The sequence below is a fragment of the Epinephelus moara genome, chromosome 22 (genome assembly GCF_006386435.1).
Source record: "Epinephelus moara isolate mb chromosome 22, YSFRI_EMoa_1.0, whole genome shotgun sequence".
Classification (NCBI taxonomy): domain Eukaryota; kingdom Metazoa; phylum Chordata; class Actinopteri; order Perciformes; family Serranidae; genus Epinephelus; species Epinephelus moara.
This window is the reverse complement of record NC_065527.1, coordinates 10,280,378-10,295,314: the sequence shown is the minus strand read 5'-3', so window position 1 is coordinate 10,295,314 and position 14,937 is coordinate 10,280,378. Positions and strand designations below refer to the sequence as shown.

At 41.6% G+C, this 14,937-nt stretch overlaps 3 protein-coding genes across 7 annotated transcripts in view; all 3 read left to right on the top strand.

Annotated features, from left to right (window-relative positions):
- fhod3a (formin homology 2 domain containing 3a) overlaps window positions 1-5,132 on the top strand; it is a 68,792-nt gene extending 63,660 nt beyond the window's left edge. For 2 of the 5 annotated variants that reach the window (XM_050034960.1, XM_050034957.1), the window contains 8 exons: window positions 843-962; window positions 1,183-1,344; window positions 2,098-2,288; window positions 2,399-2,603; window positions 2,739-2,762; window positions 3,056-3,263; window positions 3,378-3,542; window positions 3,634-5,132. In XM_050034960.1, coding sequence (XP_049890917.1) covers window positions 843-962; window positions 1,183-1,344; window positions 2,098-2,288; window positions 2,399-2,603; window positions 2,739-2,762; window positions 3,056-3,263; window positions 3,378-3,542; window positions 3,634-3,716 — 1,158 coding nt within the window. In that variant the 3' untranslated portion in view covers window positions 3,717-5,132. Of the gene's footprint in view, window positions 1-842; window positions 963-1,182; window positions 1,345-2,097; window positions 2,289-2,398; window positions 2,604-2,738; window positions 2,775-3,055; window positions 3,264-3,377; window positions 3,543-3,633 lie in introns of all 5 variants that reach the window. The other 3 variants (XM_050034959.1, XM_050034955.1, XM_050034958.1) reach the window with 2 other exon arrangements.
- A 152-nt stretch (window positions 5,133-5,284) lies between these two features.
- LOC126384081 (glutathione S-transferase A-like) lies at window positions 5,285-8,044 on the top strand. The gene is made up of 6 exons (XM_050034962.1): window positions 5,285-5,501; window positions 7,179-7,244; window positions 7,320-7,425; window positions 7,504-7,622; window positions 7,712-7,797; window positions 7,882-8,044. Exons 1-6 carry the CDS (start codon window positions 5,334-5,336, stop codon window positions 8,012-8,014), a joined length of 678 nt encoding a protein of 225 aa, XP_049890919.1. The 5' UTR covers window positions 5,285-5,333; the 3' UTR covers window positions 8,015-8,044.
- A 617-nt stretch (window positions 8,045-8,661) lies between these two features.
- Window positions 8,662-14,043, top strand: LOC126384001 (glutathione S-transferase A-like). The gene is made up of 6 exons (XM_050034799.1): window positions 8,662-8,927; window positions 9,713-9,778; window positions 9,908-10,013; window positions 11,293-11,411; window positions 11,511-11,599; window positions 11,689-14,043. The coding sequence occupies exons 1-6, from the start codon at window positions 8,760-8,762 to the stop codon at window positions 11,819-11,821; spliced, it is 681 nt and encodes a 226-aa protein (XP_049890756.1). The 5' UTR covers window positions 8,662-8,759; the 3' UTR covers window positions 11,822-14,043.
- Window positions 14,044-14,937: the final 894 nt, after the last annotated feature.

The window sequence follows — 14,937 nt, the reverse complement described above, 5'->3', positions numbered from 1 at the left end:
GTATGTGGTTCATACTGGGACCTGCTATCTCCCCTTAAGATCCCTTGTCTTACCCTACACAAGACAAAAATCAGTCTGTGGGGTGGAGGAGAAGAGATTAAAGCAGAAACAGACATACACACACAAAGCCAAATGAACTCTGAGTCTGCACCATAAAGGTTTGACTAAATGTGCACGGCATGTGTGCGTTTGTGTGTGCCTTGTGCCCGTGTCAGTAAGTATCAACATCCCTTGTAGTACAAACAACATCCGCAAAACATCAACATAGTTACATCATAGGATCATAGCAAAATATGCACGCTTATTAGCAGCACCTCGTCTTCCTCTGGCACATCATGTTTTACTCGGGCAAAGAATGCATCCAGGAGGAGAAGTTCAAAGTCAAAACCCTGAGAATGAAAAACATGCCGCCCCTCCTCTAAATTTTACGGCTTTCCGCAGGATGCATTTGTCTTTAATCTCCATGAAAGGCACGATTCCTGACTGCACGTTCAGCAGAGCGCCGTTCCCGAATCGACTCTGTGGGACGGTTTGGTAGTGGGAGGCTTAATGGAGGGCAACATACCGTGCAGGCACACAAACACATGCACACAGGAGAGACCTGCAGCACAAAAACAAATGCTTCATGTAATCAGAAGCACGTTTGATAGCAAAGACTGACCGAGACAGCGACCTTCGAACAACCGGTCCTGACCTCAAACAAACACAGATGTCATGTGGTGAAAGACACGGTGCACCTGTTGACCACTTTTATAACCATACATTAAGGAAACACATGTTTTTGTAGTCTTAATTGACTCAACTAATGATGTGGGTGTGTGTGTGTGTTTCCTTCATCTCAGGAAGTTGCAGAGCCTTTGCAGGATCTGAAGGAGGGTATGGAACAGCTGGAGAAGAACAAAACTCTCCGCTACATCCTCTCCACACTACTCTCTATGGGAAACTTTCTCAATGGCACCAATGTGAGTCATGACCATTAGAGGCTCATCACACTAGGACATAATGACAAACGTCTCTTGTTTGTAGTAGTTTGTAGTAATTGTAGTGTGTATTTTCTAAGCCTGTAATTTGCAGATTAAAAATTACATCACATACAGGTAGCCACTATAATCTGGTGAGAACACATGTACCTCATTAGACAAACCCTCAGCTCAATCATTATTTCTTCGATTGTATGTCCAGGCGAAAGGCTTCGAGCTGACATATTTGGAGAAGGTTCCAGAGGTGAAGGACACGGTTCATAAGCAGTCGCTGCTGCATCACGCCTGCTCTGTGGTGGTGGAGAACTTCCCTCAGAGCACCGACCTCTACTCCGAGATTGGAGCCATCACGCGATCTGCAAAGGTATGCTTCACTCGCACTAATGGAAAACTTTTAAAGATGAAGCAGCAACCTCTGGGGTTAAAACATAAAGCCAACATGGAAGTGCCAAAATCTGCAGTTCCTCCATAAACATGTTTACAGCCTGGTACAAGAAAACTATTTTGATCTCTATAGCATATTTTTCCATTCACAACAGCTGGGATTCATTTTCATATAAGTCACCGTTCTAAATTTGATGAAGGCTTACATTTATGCATAATTAAGGGCGTGGCCACTTTAAGTGACTGTCTGCAAAGGGTCACCTTAGCAAATTCAAAAATCCAAGAAGGCAGTCTCCAAAATGACAAACTCAAGGCTTTAAAATGGAAGAGCACAAACCAATGGGTGACATCACGGTTGCTACTTTTATTATTTTTATACAGTCTATGGTATTATGCTATTTTGCATCCCTACACTAAAACATTTGATTTATTTTTTGGTTGATGTGGTTTATCCTGCACCAGCGTGCACCCAGAAGGGAGCTGTGCCCGGGGTACCTTTACTTCTTTATACTTCAAGTTGAATGAATTTAAAGTGGATAAATCATGCACTTACACTACGTCACCGATGACAGATTAGGTGACTCCTTTTGATTCCTATATGATGTTTTACAGCCTAGCAGAATGATATCGACCACTTTATAAGAGGGAAGCAATACAGTTACAGGGGTATTTGAGTATTCCCTCAAAGTACCTTCCTTCTACAAAGCCCTTGTATCAACATCTCTCCTGTCAGGTGGATTTCGACCAGCTGCAGGAGAACCTGTGTCAGATGGAGCGGCGCTGCAAAGCATCATGGGACCACCTGAAGGTGATCGCCAAGCATGAGATGAAGCCCCAGCTGAAGCAGAAGATGTCTGACTTTCTCAAAGACTGCGCCGAGAGGATTATCATCCTCAAGATTGTTCACCGCAGGATCATCAACAGGTAGTTCCCCTCACAACAATCTCTCTTCATCTATCTAACAGAACATATTTTCTCTACACATGTATCTGGACATCACTCCTCCTCTCCTTTCCTCCTCCTCCTTCTCCCAGGTTCCACTCATTCCTGTTGTTCCTCGGTCATCCGGCTTACAGTGTGAGAGAGATCAGCGTCCACAGGTTCAGTAAAATCATGAGTGAGTTTGCGCTGGAGTACCGAACCACCCGAGACCGCGTGCTGCAACAGAAACAGAAACGAGCAGACCACCGTGAACGCAACAAGACCCGAGGAAAGATGATTATAGACGTCAACGCGCCTGTGAGCATCACACACAGACAGAATCCCTCACACAGACATGCTCAGACTTTCAACTCCTTTTTCTTGCTCTCTTTCCAAATCTATGGCTGTTTTTCTCTTCAACTCTTTGACTTTCACTCTTTGTTTCCCCTGTAGTCTGATGATGAAGAGGAGAGTGAGGTATCAACAAGTGTACGGGCTGCCTGCATGTGTCTCTGTGTGTGTGTGTGTGTGTGTGTGTGTGTGTGTGTGTGTGTGTGCGTGTGTGCATGAAACCACTAATCCTGACTGGACCACTTTTCATTAAAGTCTCCTTTTCATTGATTTTAACATCTGATTGGATCAGTAAGCATTGTAATCTTTACAGGTTGGATGTTTTTCTTGATGCTTCAGCATGTTTGAGTCGAAGCCCAAAGTACTTAAATACAAGCTGCTGAATTCTTACTCTCTTTCATTCTATCTCTCTCCATCAGTGTGCTCGGTATGGCTCTGGCAGCAGCAGCAGCGCCCCTAGTGGCAGCCAGGAGGTGGAGCAGCCTCAGGGTTTGGGCCACGCTGAGGATGCTGCAGAGCACGAGCACATGAAAGCCGTGCTGAGAACCAGCCTCAGTGGCGGTGACAAGGAGGTCAGTGCAGTCCCGGGGCTTCGGACAAGGACAAGATCCCGGCCTGGAAGGGGAGGTGAGGGAAACCGGACGTTCCTCACAGGGTCACACAGAGAATTCAACAGTAAAACAAGAGTCAGGGCACTTGACAAGTTGACAAGTTGTTCATACCTTTGCTTGATTTGTTCAGGTCGCACTGTGCAGGCATGGACTCCACCCGTGGAGGACGCTTCGATCTGTGGAGATGACGCCGCAGACGAGATCATGGAGCGTATAGTGAGGTCCGCCACTCAGGGCCCAGGAACCAGAGCCCAGCCCAGAGAGAGGAGGAGGTCCAGGGCCAACCGCAAGTCATGTACGACCTGAATGCTTAACTTCTCCATACCACAAACTAATTCTGACATGTATATGAATATGAATTCTCCTCTCCTCTCCTCTCCTCACAGTGAGGCGGACTCTGAAGAACGGTCTGACTCCAGAGGAAGCTCTAGCTTTAGGACTAACCGATTCTCCAGATGCACAAATGTGATCATCGCCGTGGAAACACAACTACAATCATCAAAGCGACATCTCCGTCAGCCATCTGCCTTCACCACACTTTTCAGAGTTGTATCCAGTCACAAACCCCTTTAGGATTTTTGCCAGCTGCTAATTTTGCCTGATGTGTCTGAGTGATGAAGCTGCAGCCATGATAGTGTTTATTGTTAATGCCGCACAAAGAAAATTGGAAGTGAAGAAAGAGAATGCGTCAAATGAGGACTGATGTATTCAACAAGAAAAAGAAAATTTAAATTCAGTGAACTGCCTCTACACTAAAGTGATACTTTTTTATCTAAACATGCATTTGAAATGTGGCATCAGTCCAAAGGGATGATTTTTGCTTGAGTTTTTGCAGCTGTGACTTCACCATTTTTCATTTATTTAAGCTGTGAATTTAAGTCGTAAAAGTTGATTTGTTCTCTTATCCAGTTTTAAATAATCGCCAAGAGATCACCACAAACAAAGAGGCTCACTAAGAAGGATCCTTTGTGAGAAGGCAAATGTTTGCTTCTGCAGCTGCCCGTTTGACAAGTGACGAGTGTAGCTGTGCTTCGTAGGAACGTGAAAGGTTTTCAATCTGACGTGTGCCTTTCATTTAAAAGGGACAGTATTGTACCTTTTCGCCATCTCCATCTTGTTTCAGTCACCGCCTACTTCTCAGATAACTCACAAATGTCACGTTCACAGGTGCAGTTATGTCGAGTGTGACTGTTGATGAGAATTAACTTTTTTTATTTTGGCAAAATATTTATTTGCAAAGCTCGGACATGTTGCACCTTACTCAACATTGATAGTTTCTAATGATGAAATGAACGACTGATTCAAAGTACAGACAAAAGGAAGTATTTATCTCAGAGGAACTGTTTGTAAAGTGTAAAAAGACAAAAAGATAAAGACATTTTTTAAATTTTAATAATCTATTTTGAAGGACATGCAGATAATTCTGCATAAAATGTGTAAATGCCCTTGTCAGCTGCCAGGTACAAAGTACTCTCGTACTACAGTGTGCATGTTTAGTGCGGTTCATGTGATGTATTATTTTTGTAATTTCTGTAGAAACTTGTATTATAGTCCGAGAGAAAAGGGTAAAAAGAGGCTATTCTGTGAATTGTAATAAAAGATAAAAAGAAATGACAGATGTGGTCATAGCTGATACACGTGTTTGCTCGGGGCTGAGAGAGGGGAGCAATATTTGGGCATTTACTTTGAACTCTGTGCTCACATTGTACTTGAAAAGGATTGTGGGTAATGTAAGTCTCAGCTGAACCATCTGCTCCTCTCACAGTGCAACAAAAACAGGGAAATATCGCTGCATAAATATGATGTGGTGAGCTGAAACCATGGTTACATACACTTTCACTTGAAATGCTGTGTATACACACTCTGCAATAAAAAACAAAAACCATTGAGTGAAAAAAAGAAGGTGCATGTCATTCTTCTTCACTGCTTTCACTTCTCGAAAACACACTAGAGCATGTGGGTGTGCTCCTACTGTGCAACCTTTGGATCAATGAGACGCCATAAAGTGCACAACTGCCGCTCACTTTACTTGTGCAATTTGTTTTTGTCTCACTGAATCGGCGTCTTGTCTCTACGGTCTCCTGCCATGGCCAAGTCAATGACTCTGCTGTGGGGGGCTGGATCCCCTCCCTGCTGGAGAGTTATGATCACTCTGGAGGAGAAGAAGCTGCAGGGCTACAAACACAAGCTGCTGTCTTTTGAGGAAGGAGAGCACAAATCCAAGGAAGTCTTGCATATCAACCCAAGAGGGCAGGTGGGTGTGCTGTAGCATGTGCAGAGTGATCACAAAGGAATCACACACTGACACTAATAAACAGTGCAGCAATATTTAGAAGAAATCTTCACCCACTAAATCATGTGTGTATCATTTCCTCACCATATGTTACACTGAATTGGCAAAGAAGTTTTTCTCATACCTCCACAGTGAACCAAGAATCCAAAACACCACGTATCAAAACACCAGCTTGCAAACTCGTACACAACTTGTGCAGTATAATCCAAGTCTCATTTACTTATTCTCAGTACTTAAACACATGCATTTTAGCCAAAACCTTGCTATTTAAAGGTCAAGTGTGCAGGATTTAGGGGGACAGATTGGCAGAAATGGAATATTTACTCACTTGAATAAGAAGCCTTGTGTTTTGGTTACCTTTGAATGAGCTCGAAGGTGCTCCTACACTTGGCACACGGGAGAAGTGTCAGTTTGCAGACTGCAACCTCACCGCTTGACGCCACCGAATCCTACACACTAGACCTTTAAAACACTTCCACATAGAAAGTCTCACGCACAGATGAGTAACGCACCTGGGCAAGCATGTTTGTCTAAATTCAGAGTTCAAAAATGGCCCCCAGGCAGTGTGCAGGGCTTTGACGCCAATTTTTGTTGTGGCCAAACTGTGGAATTACAACTTCCGTGTCCATCACGTTATGACATTGGGCCCAAAAATACTTTTTCCCATAGATTTACATAATGACGACACATCTGTAAATCAGTGGATACATTTTTGGAGCATCACAATCCCTGAAAAATTACTTGTTTATCAGATTTTATCCATTCCAGTGTGGAAGATTTGAGTTATTTCATATGGTGGAAATCAAGCTTTTTTGGATTCATTCGCCACTGAGCAACTCTCATAGGAATGAACAGGGCCCCACCTCCAATGCTGCCTTTAATTTTTGCCCAGGCACGGTCCATTAGACCGGTCATGCTAGTGATATTTTAGCAAAAATACCATGGCCCCAGGAATGCTGCTCAGCCTTACTGCCAATTTTCCCAAGTGGCCACTTGTGGTATTGCCGCAAAAAATTCCTGTGTGGCCCAAAAAGCATTTCCCCCACAGACAACCATCATAGAAGGGACGTTTGTAAAACTGTTGACTGGACACCTCGAAATGCAAACAAGGTGAATTACGACTCTTTCTATAATGAATTGGAAATAAAATGTAGGTTATATATTTGTAACACTTTCCTTGAGCCAAGAAAAGTGATTTAAAAATCTTGTCATCCAGTATCTATCTAATTCTTTTACATCTATGGAAAATACATGTGATTGGGAAGTAGTGGGTATAAGACTGGATTAATGAGACGTAGATTATGCTGAACAAGCTGTGTGAGAGTTTTTAGACAGATGAAGTTAATGTAGTTTTGCTGTTGTTAGTCAGACCCCTTCACTTCTATACATCAAGAATTTTCTCTGTTTTTGGATTCTTCGTTCACCGTGGACACGTGAGAAGTTTATCTCACAAATTCAGTGTAACTAGGGTGAGTAATCGATATGCAAATGGTATTTTTTATTAAAGTATTTTGTCATCAAACAGGTTTACTGACCATGCTCTGTATGTAATGTTACCTGTGGCACAAACTGCACTGCACAATACAAACTTTAAAGCCTGCCTCCTTGTGCTAATATTCTGTAACCTCTTTCTGCCAGCTGCCTGCCTTCAGACATGGAGACAACATACTCAATGAGTCCACTGCTGCATGTTTATACCTGGAGGTAAAGTGTAAAAACTATATATGGAATATGTGGAATATTATACTGACTGACAGTATCTTTCTATTTCTTTGATAGAATCAGTTCAAGTCTCAAGGCAACAAGCTGATCCCCGACAATCCGGCAGAACAAGCACTGATGTACCAACGCATGATGGAGGGTCTCCTCCTCACTGATAAACTCAGTAAGTTACACACAACCCTCACAGGAATACCAAGGCTATGTGAATACCATCACACACTATATTCATATTGTGTCTTAGACTCAGTCATCTACTATGAATGGTTTGTCCCTGAAGAGGAGAGACATGATTCTGCTGTGAAGAGAAACAGGGAAGCTCTGGCTGCTGAGCTTCAACTCTGGGAGGGTTACCTGCAGATGGTAGCGTATGAACAGCTCACACACACACATTGAGATAGATGTGCACACACCATACTGACAGCTTTCTTTCATTTGATTTCTGCATCAAGGTGGCTGCAGGCTCATACCTGGCAGGGCCCTTCTCTCTGGCTGATGTCATCGTCTTTCCAAATATTGCATATGCGTTTCGTTTTGGGTAGGTGGCCAAGTTCGGTATGGACGAATGATGCAAGAGTGCCTTGATTTTTGATGACATCACAGCTTTGTTTCTTTTCTTTAGGCTGTCTGTTGAACGTTACCCCAAGCTGGGCAAATATTACAGCCTGTTGAAGGATAGACCCAGCATTAAAGCCAGCTGGCCCCCACACTGGCTGGACGGCCCACATGGTTATGACATCCTCAAGGATCTCTGAAACACACAAAATAGTGCCTTTACCATTTTATTGTACATTTAAGATAAGATAAGATAAGCCTTTCTTTAAATTGCTGTATCATGTTTAATCCATACAAATAACTTAAACAAATATAGTTATACAATTTTTAAAGAAAAACATTTAAGACTTTACAAATTTAAATTGTTTTCATTGCTTTACTTTTCTTGAGTTTATGTAATGTTTCAATATATTGTCTGATATGTCTCGATTTCCATTTTCAGTTGTGTTGTGTCATTATCATTTTAGTCCATTTGCATTTGTGAATGTAATATTTTACATTTAAAATAAAGACGCTGAATTTTTTTTTAGTCCCACGGTGGGGATATTTGAATCATTACAGCAGCCGAGGGGACAGTGCAGAAAAAGATACATGAGTAAAAACACAAAGCAATATAATAAGTAAACAGTAAAAAAAAAAGAAGCAAAATATAATAAAAAGACAGACTGAGTAGCTGAATTCACATTATTTTATGTAAGAAATATACATATTGCACAGTTTGGTACATACTGACAATGCACTAAAATGATGACTGATGATTTAAGTTTTTGTTTAGCTGTAATACCTCCTCCTAACCAGTAGGTGGCTGTATGCGCTTCTATTACAGCTAGAGCTCCTTAAGAACTGTGGAAAGAGTTACAATAAATCCCCTTTCTTTTGTGCACTCGTATCCTCAGTAGCTGACAGTGACAGGCGAAGAGCCTTCCACTTGTCAAATCTGAAACCATGGCCGAGAACATGACTCTGCTGTGGGGCTCCGGCTCTCCTCCCTGCTGGAGGGTCATGATCGCTCTGGAGGAGAAGAACCTGCAGGGCTACAACCAGAAACTGCTCTCCTTTGAGAAAATGGAGCACAAGTCCCAAGAAGTGTTAGATATAAATGCCAGGGGACAGGTATGCTATGGAGTAGCTAGACTTTAAACTTCCCTTAACATTCCCCTCCCCCAAATAATACGAGCATAGCAACAGCTTGTATTAATAGCAGTCTTACCGTTAGGTATTCTTTAAGGCGGCGCCAAACTCCATTCAAAACCTTATATACTGAATGTTTTCCAGCTTGCCGGCAAAAATCTATACATGCTGAAACATTGCAGAAGGCTGCAAATGATCCAGTTGGATGTCCTTTATAATTCGGCTTATAATAAATTCACCAAGCAGCACTTTTTTTCCCAGCTTGATGAATATGTATTACGCCCTCATATGCCTTGCGCACAAACGCACAGCTGAGGGCGCTAAAACAAAGCAATGCTGAGTGACAGGTTTATACTGCAGGTGAACTATCAGCATGCCGAAGTTATCATAAGCCTTTAGGTGTCATTTAAACGTCTTTATTCTTGGTTTTTGTGGGATGTATTTCACCAGAAAACAAAATAAGGTTTAATTGACTGGATTTTGAATGGAGTTTGGCTTAAAGATTCTACCACACAGCCCAAGTTTGCTACCATTAATTTCCTGTAAACATGTATTCATTAATACTTTTAATTTTTAGTAGTTATCTATCCAACATGTTTTTTAAATACGTTGCAGGGTTAGTGTACCAGCTTTTTGTTTCCCAACCTGTGTGATACATCTCAGCAGGTTGTTTTATTTGGCTCCCAGTGCCATTTGGAAAGAGGAGGCTGTATGGTGATAAGGCTATCAGCAGTTAACCCTTCATCAAAACCTGTTTTATTTTTAAGCTTCCCTCTTTCAAACACGGGGACATCATCGTGAATGAATCCTACGCAGCCTGTTTTTACCTGGAGGTGAGTGAGCCTGTCCATCAACCAACAAGTCTCCATTCAGGAAGTAATTTAACAGATACTAAAACACCAAATTCCACATTATTAGTGTGACATGTTGACATGTTTGTGCCTTTTCTGTCCTCATGGCAGAGTCAGTTTAAGTCTCAGGGAAACAAGCTGATCCCAGACAACCAGGCAGAGCAAGCACTGATGTACCAACGCATGTTCGAGGGTCTCACGTTCTACGAAAAACTCAGTAAGACAGATAAATGAACATCTATTTTAAAGCACTGCAAAGAAAAAAGTTATAGCAAAATTTAAAGGGGAAGATTTGTGATATTCTTTGTTTCTCCAGCTGTCCCATCCCATTAAAAGACCAAAACCAGTAACACTGGGTGACATGTTTCAGTGACTATGTTTCACACAGCCTCTTGTCTGTTTACACTTAGCTCTGTGTGTCGTCATGGATGCATTGCACACAACTACACACACTCATCTACAGATTGCAGTGCTGGTGCAGAGATGCATGGCCATAAAGAAAGACAAAGAGAAACACACCTGTTTTTAAACAAAATGAAAGACTTGGATGTCAAGAGGGCTTTGAATATGTGCAAATATCACATCACTCACCTTTTCAAGAAGGTGTTTGAAGGAATGAAAGAGGGAGGATGTGTTCGCGTGGTTGAACAAGTGCGCCACCAGTGGAAAACTTCTGGCACAAGCGACACCCGTTCCACTTTTCCACAATTTGACATGATAAACGACATGTTAGTGTACGTTTATCGGAGTGTGCACATGAACATTGGCACATATGTAATTTAGAGTCACGTTCACTGTCCTGGTGCTGAAAATACTCACTGCAACAAGTGTGTGTTCATCCGCAGCTAAAAATAGTCCTCATCAAATGTGCTTTTAACTCCTGTCTGAGTGATGTTTACACCTAGCTGTTTGAGATGTGACCAGTTTGGAAGGGTTATTTTTTAAAAGTTTTAGGTTACAGATTACTAGTTACCCTGTTAAAAATGTAAAGAGTAAAGTTACCATTTTAACTTCTTCGTCAATTATTACATTTGATTACTGATTACTTTTCTAACAAATGTTTTAAACTTGGCAATGAAGCTGAGCATTTTCAGGAAATAGGCTGAGCAGAAAGACGGCATTCCTGCACAGCAAAAAAAAAAAAAAAAACCTTTCTTTTTTCTACATAGAAACTTTTTACTGAAAAAAAAATACATTCATATGTAACCCCCTTTATAATCACCACCATTTTGATTAGTAACTCTAATTTAATAATGAATTATTTTTCTAAGTAATTGATCACAATTACATTTGTCTTGTAATTTAATTACATGTCACTGCTCACTCCCCAGCACTGTACGTGACCTGCTTTTGTAACACAATGCAGTTTTTTAAACAATAAATTATTGATGTTTGATCATGCTACACTTTCAGCAATACTTGATACACCAAGGAAATAGGATCATACACCCTGTGAAGCCACTAACCCTTGAATGTGTGGGTGTGTGTGTTTCTAGACGCAGTTATCTACTATGACTGGTTTGTCCCTGAGGAGGAGAGGCATGACTCAGCTAGAAAGAGAAACGGGGAAGCTCTGGCCACTGAGCTCAAGCTCTGGGAGGGCTACCTGCAGAAGGTAGTTTATAGTGTACACACACACACACACACACACAAACAAAAACAACCTGTATAGATGTGTTTAAACATGCTTTATTTTTCATTTCTTTTTTCCAAGCTGGGCTCAAACTCTCACCTGGCAGGACCGTCCTTTTCTTTGGCTGACGTGATCGTTTTTCCTATTGTCGCTACTCTTTTCAGATTTGGGTAAGCGGGGGGAAAAAAGTCACACGAACCAAATAAGTGATGTGTAGTTCTTGACGCTGCAGTTCAGATGTCTCCTGCTTTGTCTGTAGGTTGTCTGCTGAGCATTACCCAAAACTGGGAGAGTATTACGCTCTGCTGAAGGAGCGGCCCAGCATCAAAGCCAGCTGGCCTCCTCACTGGCTGGAGAACCCCAAGGGTCAAGACACACTCAAAGATATCTGAGAACCACACGCACGTTACAGTCACATCTGCTTGTGTTTTGGTTTCCATAAAAAGGGTTTTGCTTTTGTTTAATATAGTTTTCAGCTCACAGTTTGTCAAATATGATACAGCTTGTTAACTTTTCTGATTATAAAAAGGAAAGTAAGTGTTGATTACTAGTGTGCTCTCAATATATCAGTCTTACAAGGGCAAAAATGTGCATCTTATTTTTTAATTTGTAAAACTAGCTTTTATTTTTAGGTTTTTCAGCGATGTTTCTGCCAAATCTGTGACAAAAATCCGTTAATAAACACAGGATAGGTTGCAGGGTAACAGGCAAATGTCACATTGTGATATTGTTGACATAGCAGATTTTGTTGCCAAGATACAGTGGTGGAAAAAAGTTTTCGGACACCTTTAAAATTTTACACAATCTCAAATATTATCATGAAATATTTGTGGAAAAATCTTTTTTGTGTTTCAAAAGGTGTGGCTGCATTAGACAGATACAAACAAATACAAATTATATTTTTTTGTTTATTGTTTACAAGAAAAACTAACAAAACTAAATTCTTGACAGTTTCAATATGTCAGTTCTCAACATTGTCGGTATCAAAGTCAACAAATAACAGAGAATGTGTTCAAAACTGAACAAAAAATAAATAAACCATCACATCATCAAATTAATATTTAGTAGTCCTGCCATTGGCACGTAGTAGAGCTCTAATCCTGGCTGGCATGTTCCCCACGAGCCTTTCACACTGTTGAGGGGTAATCTTGTCCCATTCTTCTTGAATTACTGCTTTTAATTCTTCTAAATTCTTTGGTTTATGCTTTGAAACAGACCTTTTGATAATCCACCACAGATTTTCAATGGGGCTCATGTCTGGGGATTGAGCTGGCCACTCTAAGACCTGGATACTGTGCTCCTGCAGCCAAGTTCTACTGGCCTTGGATGTGTGGCAAGGGGCATTATCTTGTTGAAACATCCAGTTTTTACCTCGACGGAACAGTGCACGCGCAGAAGGGAGCATGTGGGTTTCGAGAATGGTACAATACTTGGTAGAGTTCAATGTGCCATCACAGACAGTGAGATGACCAACACCAGCAGCACTCATGCATCCCCAAACCATGATACTGCCTCCACCATGCTTGACAGTAGGTACTGTACATGCTGGAGATAATGCTTCGCCTGGCCTTCTGCGTACCCTCACATTAGTAGGAGGAAGATAAAGCTGGAAACTGGACTCATCTGACCACAAAATCTTCTTCCAATTCCTGGCTGTCCAGTTCTTGTGTGCCTGGGCCCAACGACGCCGGGCTAACCTCTGTCTCTCATTGATCAGGGGCTTCTTGATAGCCTTGTAGGACCTTAAGCCATGATCTAAAAGTCGGCCACGTACAGTGCGGGTGGAATACTGGACACCAGTTTGGTTTGACCACTGCTGCTGAAGCTCCTGTGATGTCATTCGGCGGTTTTGCCTGCACATGCGGATCAGGATGCGGCCATTTCTTGCTGAAGAAACCCTTGGATGCCCACATCTTGGTTTGTCTTCCAAGCTGTTGGTTCGTCTGTATTTCTGCAGAGTGTATCCAACTGCTGAAGGACTGCATCTGCACTTCCTGGCTATCTGGCGGCAGCTGTACCCTTCCTGGCTGAGAATCGTTATCTTCAGGCGTGTTTCCTGCGTTAGGTTCCTTGTTTTAGCCATTTTTGTGTCTGAAGAACTTTAAAATGTGCTGGCTTTATGTAGACACGAAGCTTGGCAACAAAAATTGTGTCTTTTAATAAAAAGAACGACCTTCATCACTGGTACCAAAATGACCCAATACTCAAAATTTCTTATGTGTTTTTATGGAACCAATCAATTTTAAGTTTTTAATGGCTTTTTTAGGATTTATTTAGTATTTTGGCTGTGACTGTAATGCAATATTTCACAAATGCATGGGGTGTCCGAAAACTTTTTTCCACCACTGTACATGGCATGTGTCTAACATCAATGTTGTTGACTAATCACTATACTCACTATCACTATAACAGCAGTTTGTTTGGGCTTTCCTATGACGTCAGTTGTTTTCGTTTAATAGCTTCCAACCTCTCTCTTGTTCTAAGTAACCACCGCTACAGCCAATGTGTCTTGTAGGCTTTACACACTAACTGCATCCTACACCAGTGTACTGCCTCTACAATTGTACTGTAGCATTGCAAATAAAACCATGTCACTGCCAGAGACGTGAACAAAGTCTGAGAGTTTTTATTAAAGTTATGACTTTACTGTTGCTGAGCACAGCATTACATAAACTTTATAACCCTTAATATCCAGGTCACATATACAACAGGTTTTCAATCTCACATATCAATTCAAAGGTAGGCGGTGTCTGTGGTGATACGATCCAGTGGCCAAAACCTGTTTGCCCTGCACAAAGGTGAGCGAGAAGCCCTGCGTTATCGTGAGTTTGCATAAATGTGATAGAGGTATTACATAAAGTACAAATGGTTTTACGTTTAATGTGGAGTGCTGCGCTTCTTTTAAACAACCCCAGCTGTACTGCAGTGTATGTTGGTATATGTTACTTTAATTCTTAAGTGCATGTATTATGTAGAGGCTTTTGCAAGCTTACAATCTTGGCTTCAGATCCTGCACGCCCTACCTGGTGTACAGCCACCTTCACGGTGCTGAGTAGAGAAACAATGGCAGTGTTAAGTAACATCCTATCACTCATCTTGGCCTGGTCCAGGCACCAGAAAAATGTTGGCATTGTATGTCCCTGCAGACACATTTGCACATTATTATGTAGCGGGTACCATGAAGCTTTAGGCTGCAACATCAGTGGTGTAGTGGTAGTTGATGAGGTGGGTCGACAACTAGGTAGATGGGAAAGTTACCTAGGATGAAGTTAAGTATACCCCCTATATATTCCAAAGGCTTTTTGGCTGATAGGTGGTTGAGTATACCTGGTATACCTGCATATACCCTCCACTGCACCACAGGTTAACATGTGGTTACATTTAGAAACAAAAAACATTTGATTATAATTAGGAAAATATCATGTGTTAGCTTAAAAATACCTGGTTTTGAGGGCACAATCCCAGCAGGAAACGCAGCAATGTCTCAGTAAAAACAAACTGCTTTTCA

Coding starts and splice junctions, on each gene's coding strand:
- LOC126384081 (XM_050034962.1), top strand. CDS start 5,334: ATGGCCAAGTCAATGACTCTGCTGTGGGGGGCTGGATCCCCTCCCTGC. Junction 7,426..7,503: donor CCTCCTCACTGATAAACTCA/GTAAGTTACACA, acceptor ATTGTGTCTTAG/ACTCAGTCATCTACTATGAA. Junction 7,798..7,881: donor GCATATGCGTTTCGTTTTGG/GTAGGTGGCCAA, acceptor TCTTTTCTTTAG/GCTGTCTGTTGAACGTTACC.
- LOC126384001 (XM_050034799.1), top strand. CDS start 8,760: ATGGCCGAGAACATGACTCTGCTGTGGGGCTCCGGCTCTCCTCCCTGC. Junction 9,779..9,907: donor CAGCCTGTTTTTACCTGGAG/GTGAGTGAGCCT, acceptor TCCTCATGGCAG/AGTCAGTTTAAGTCTCAGGG. Junction 10,014..11,292: donor CACGTTCTACGAAAAACTCA/GTAAGACAGATA, acceptor GTGTGTTTCTAG/ACGCAGTTATCTACTATGAC.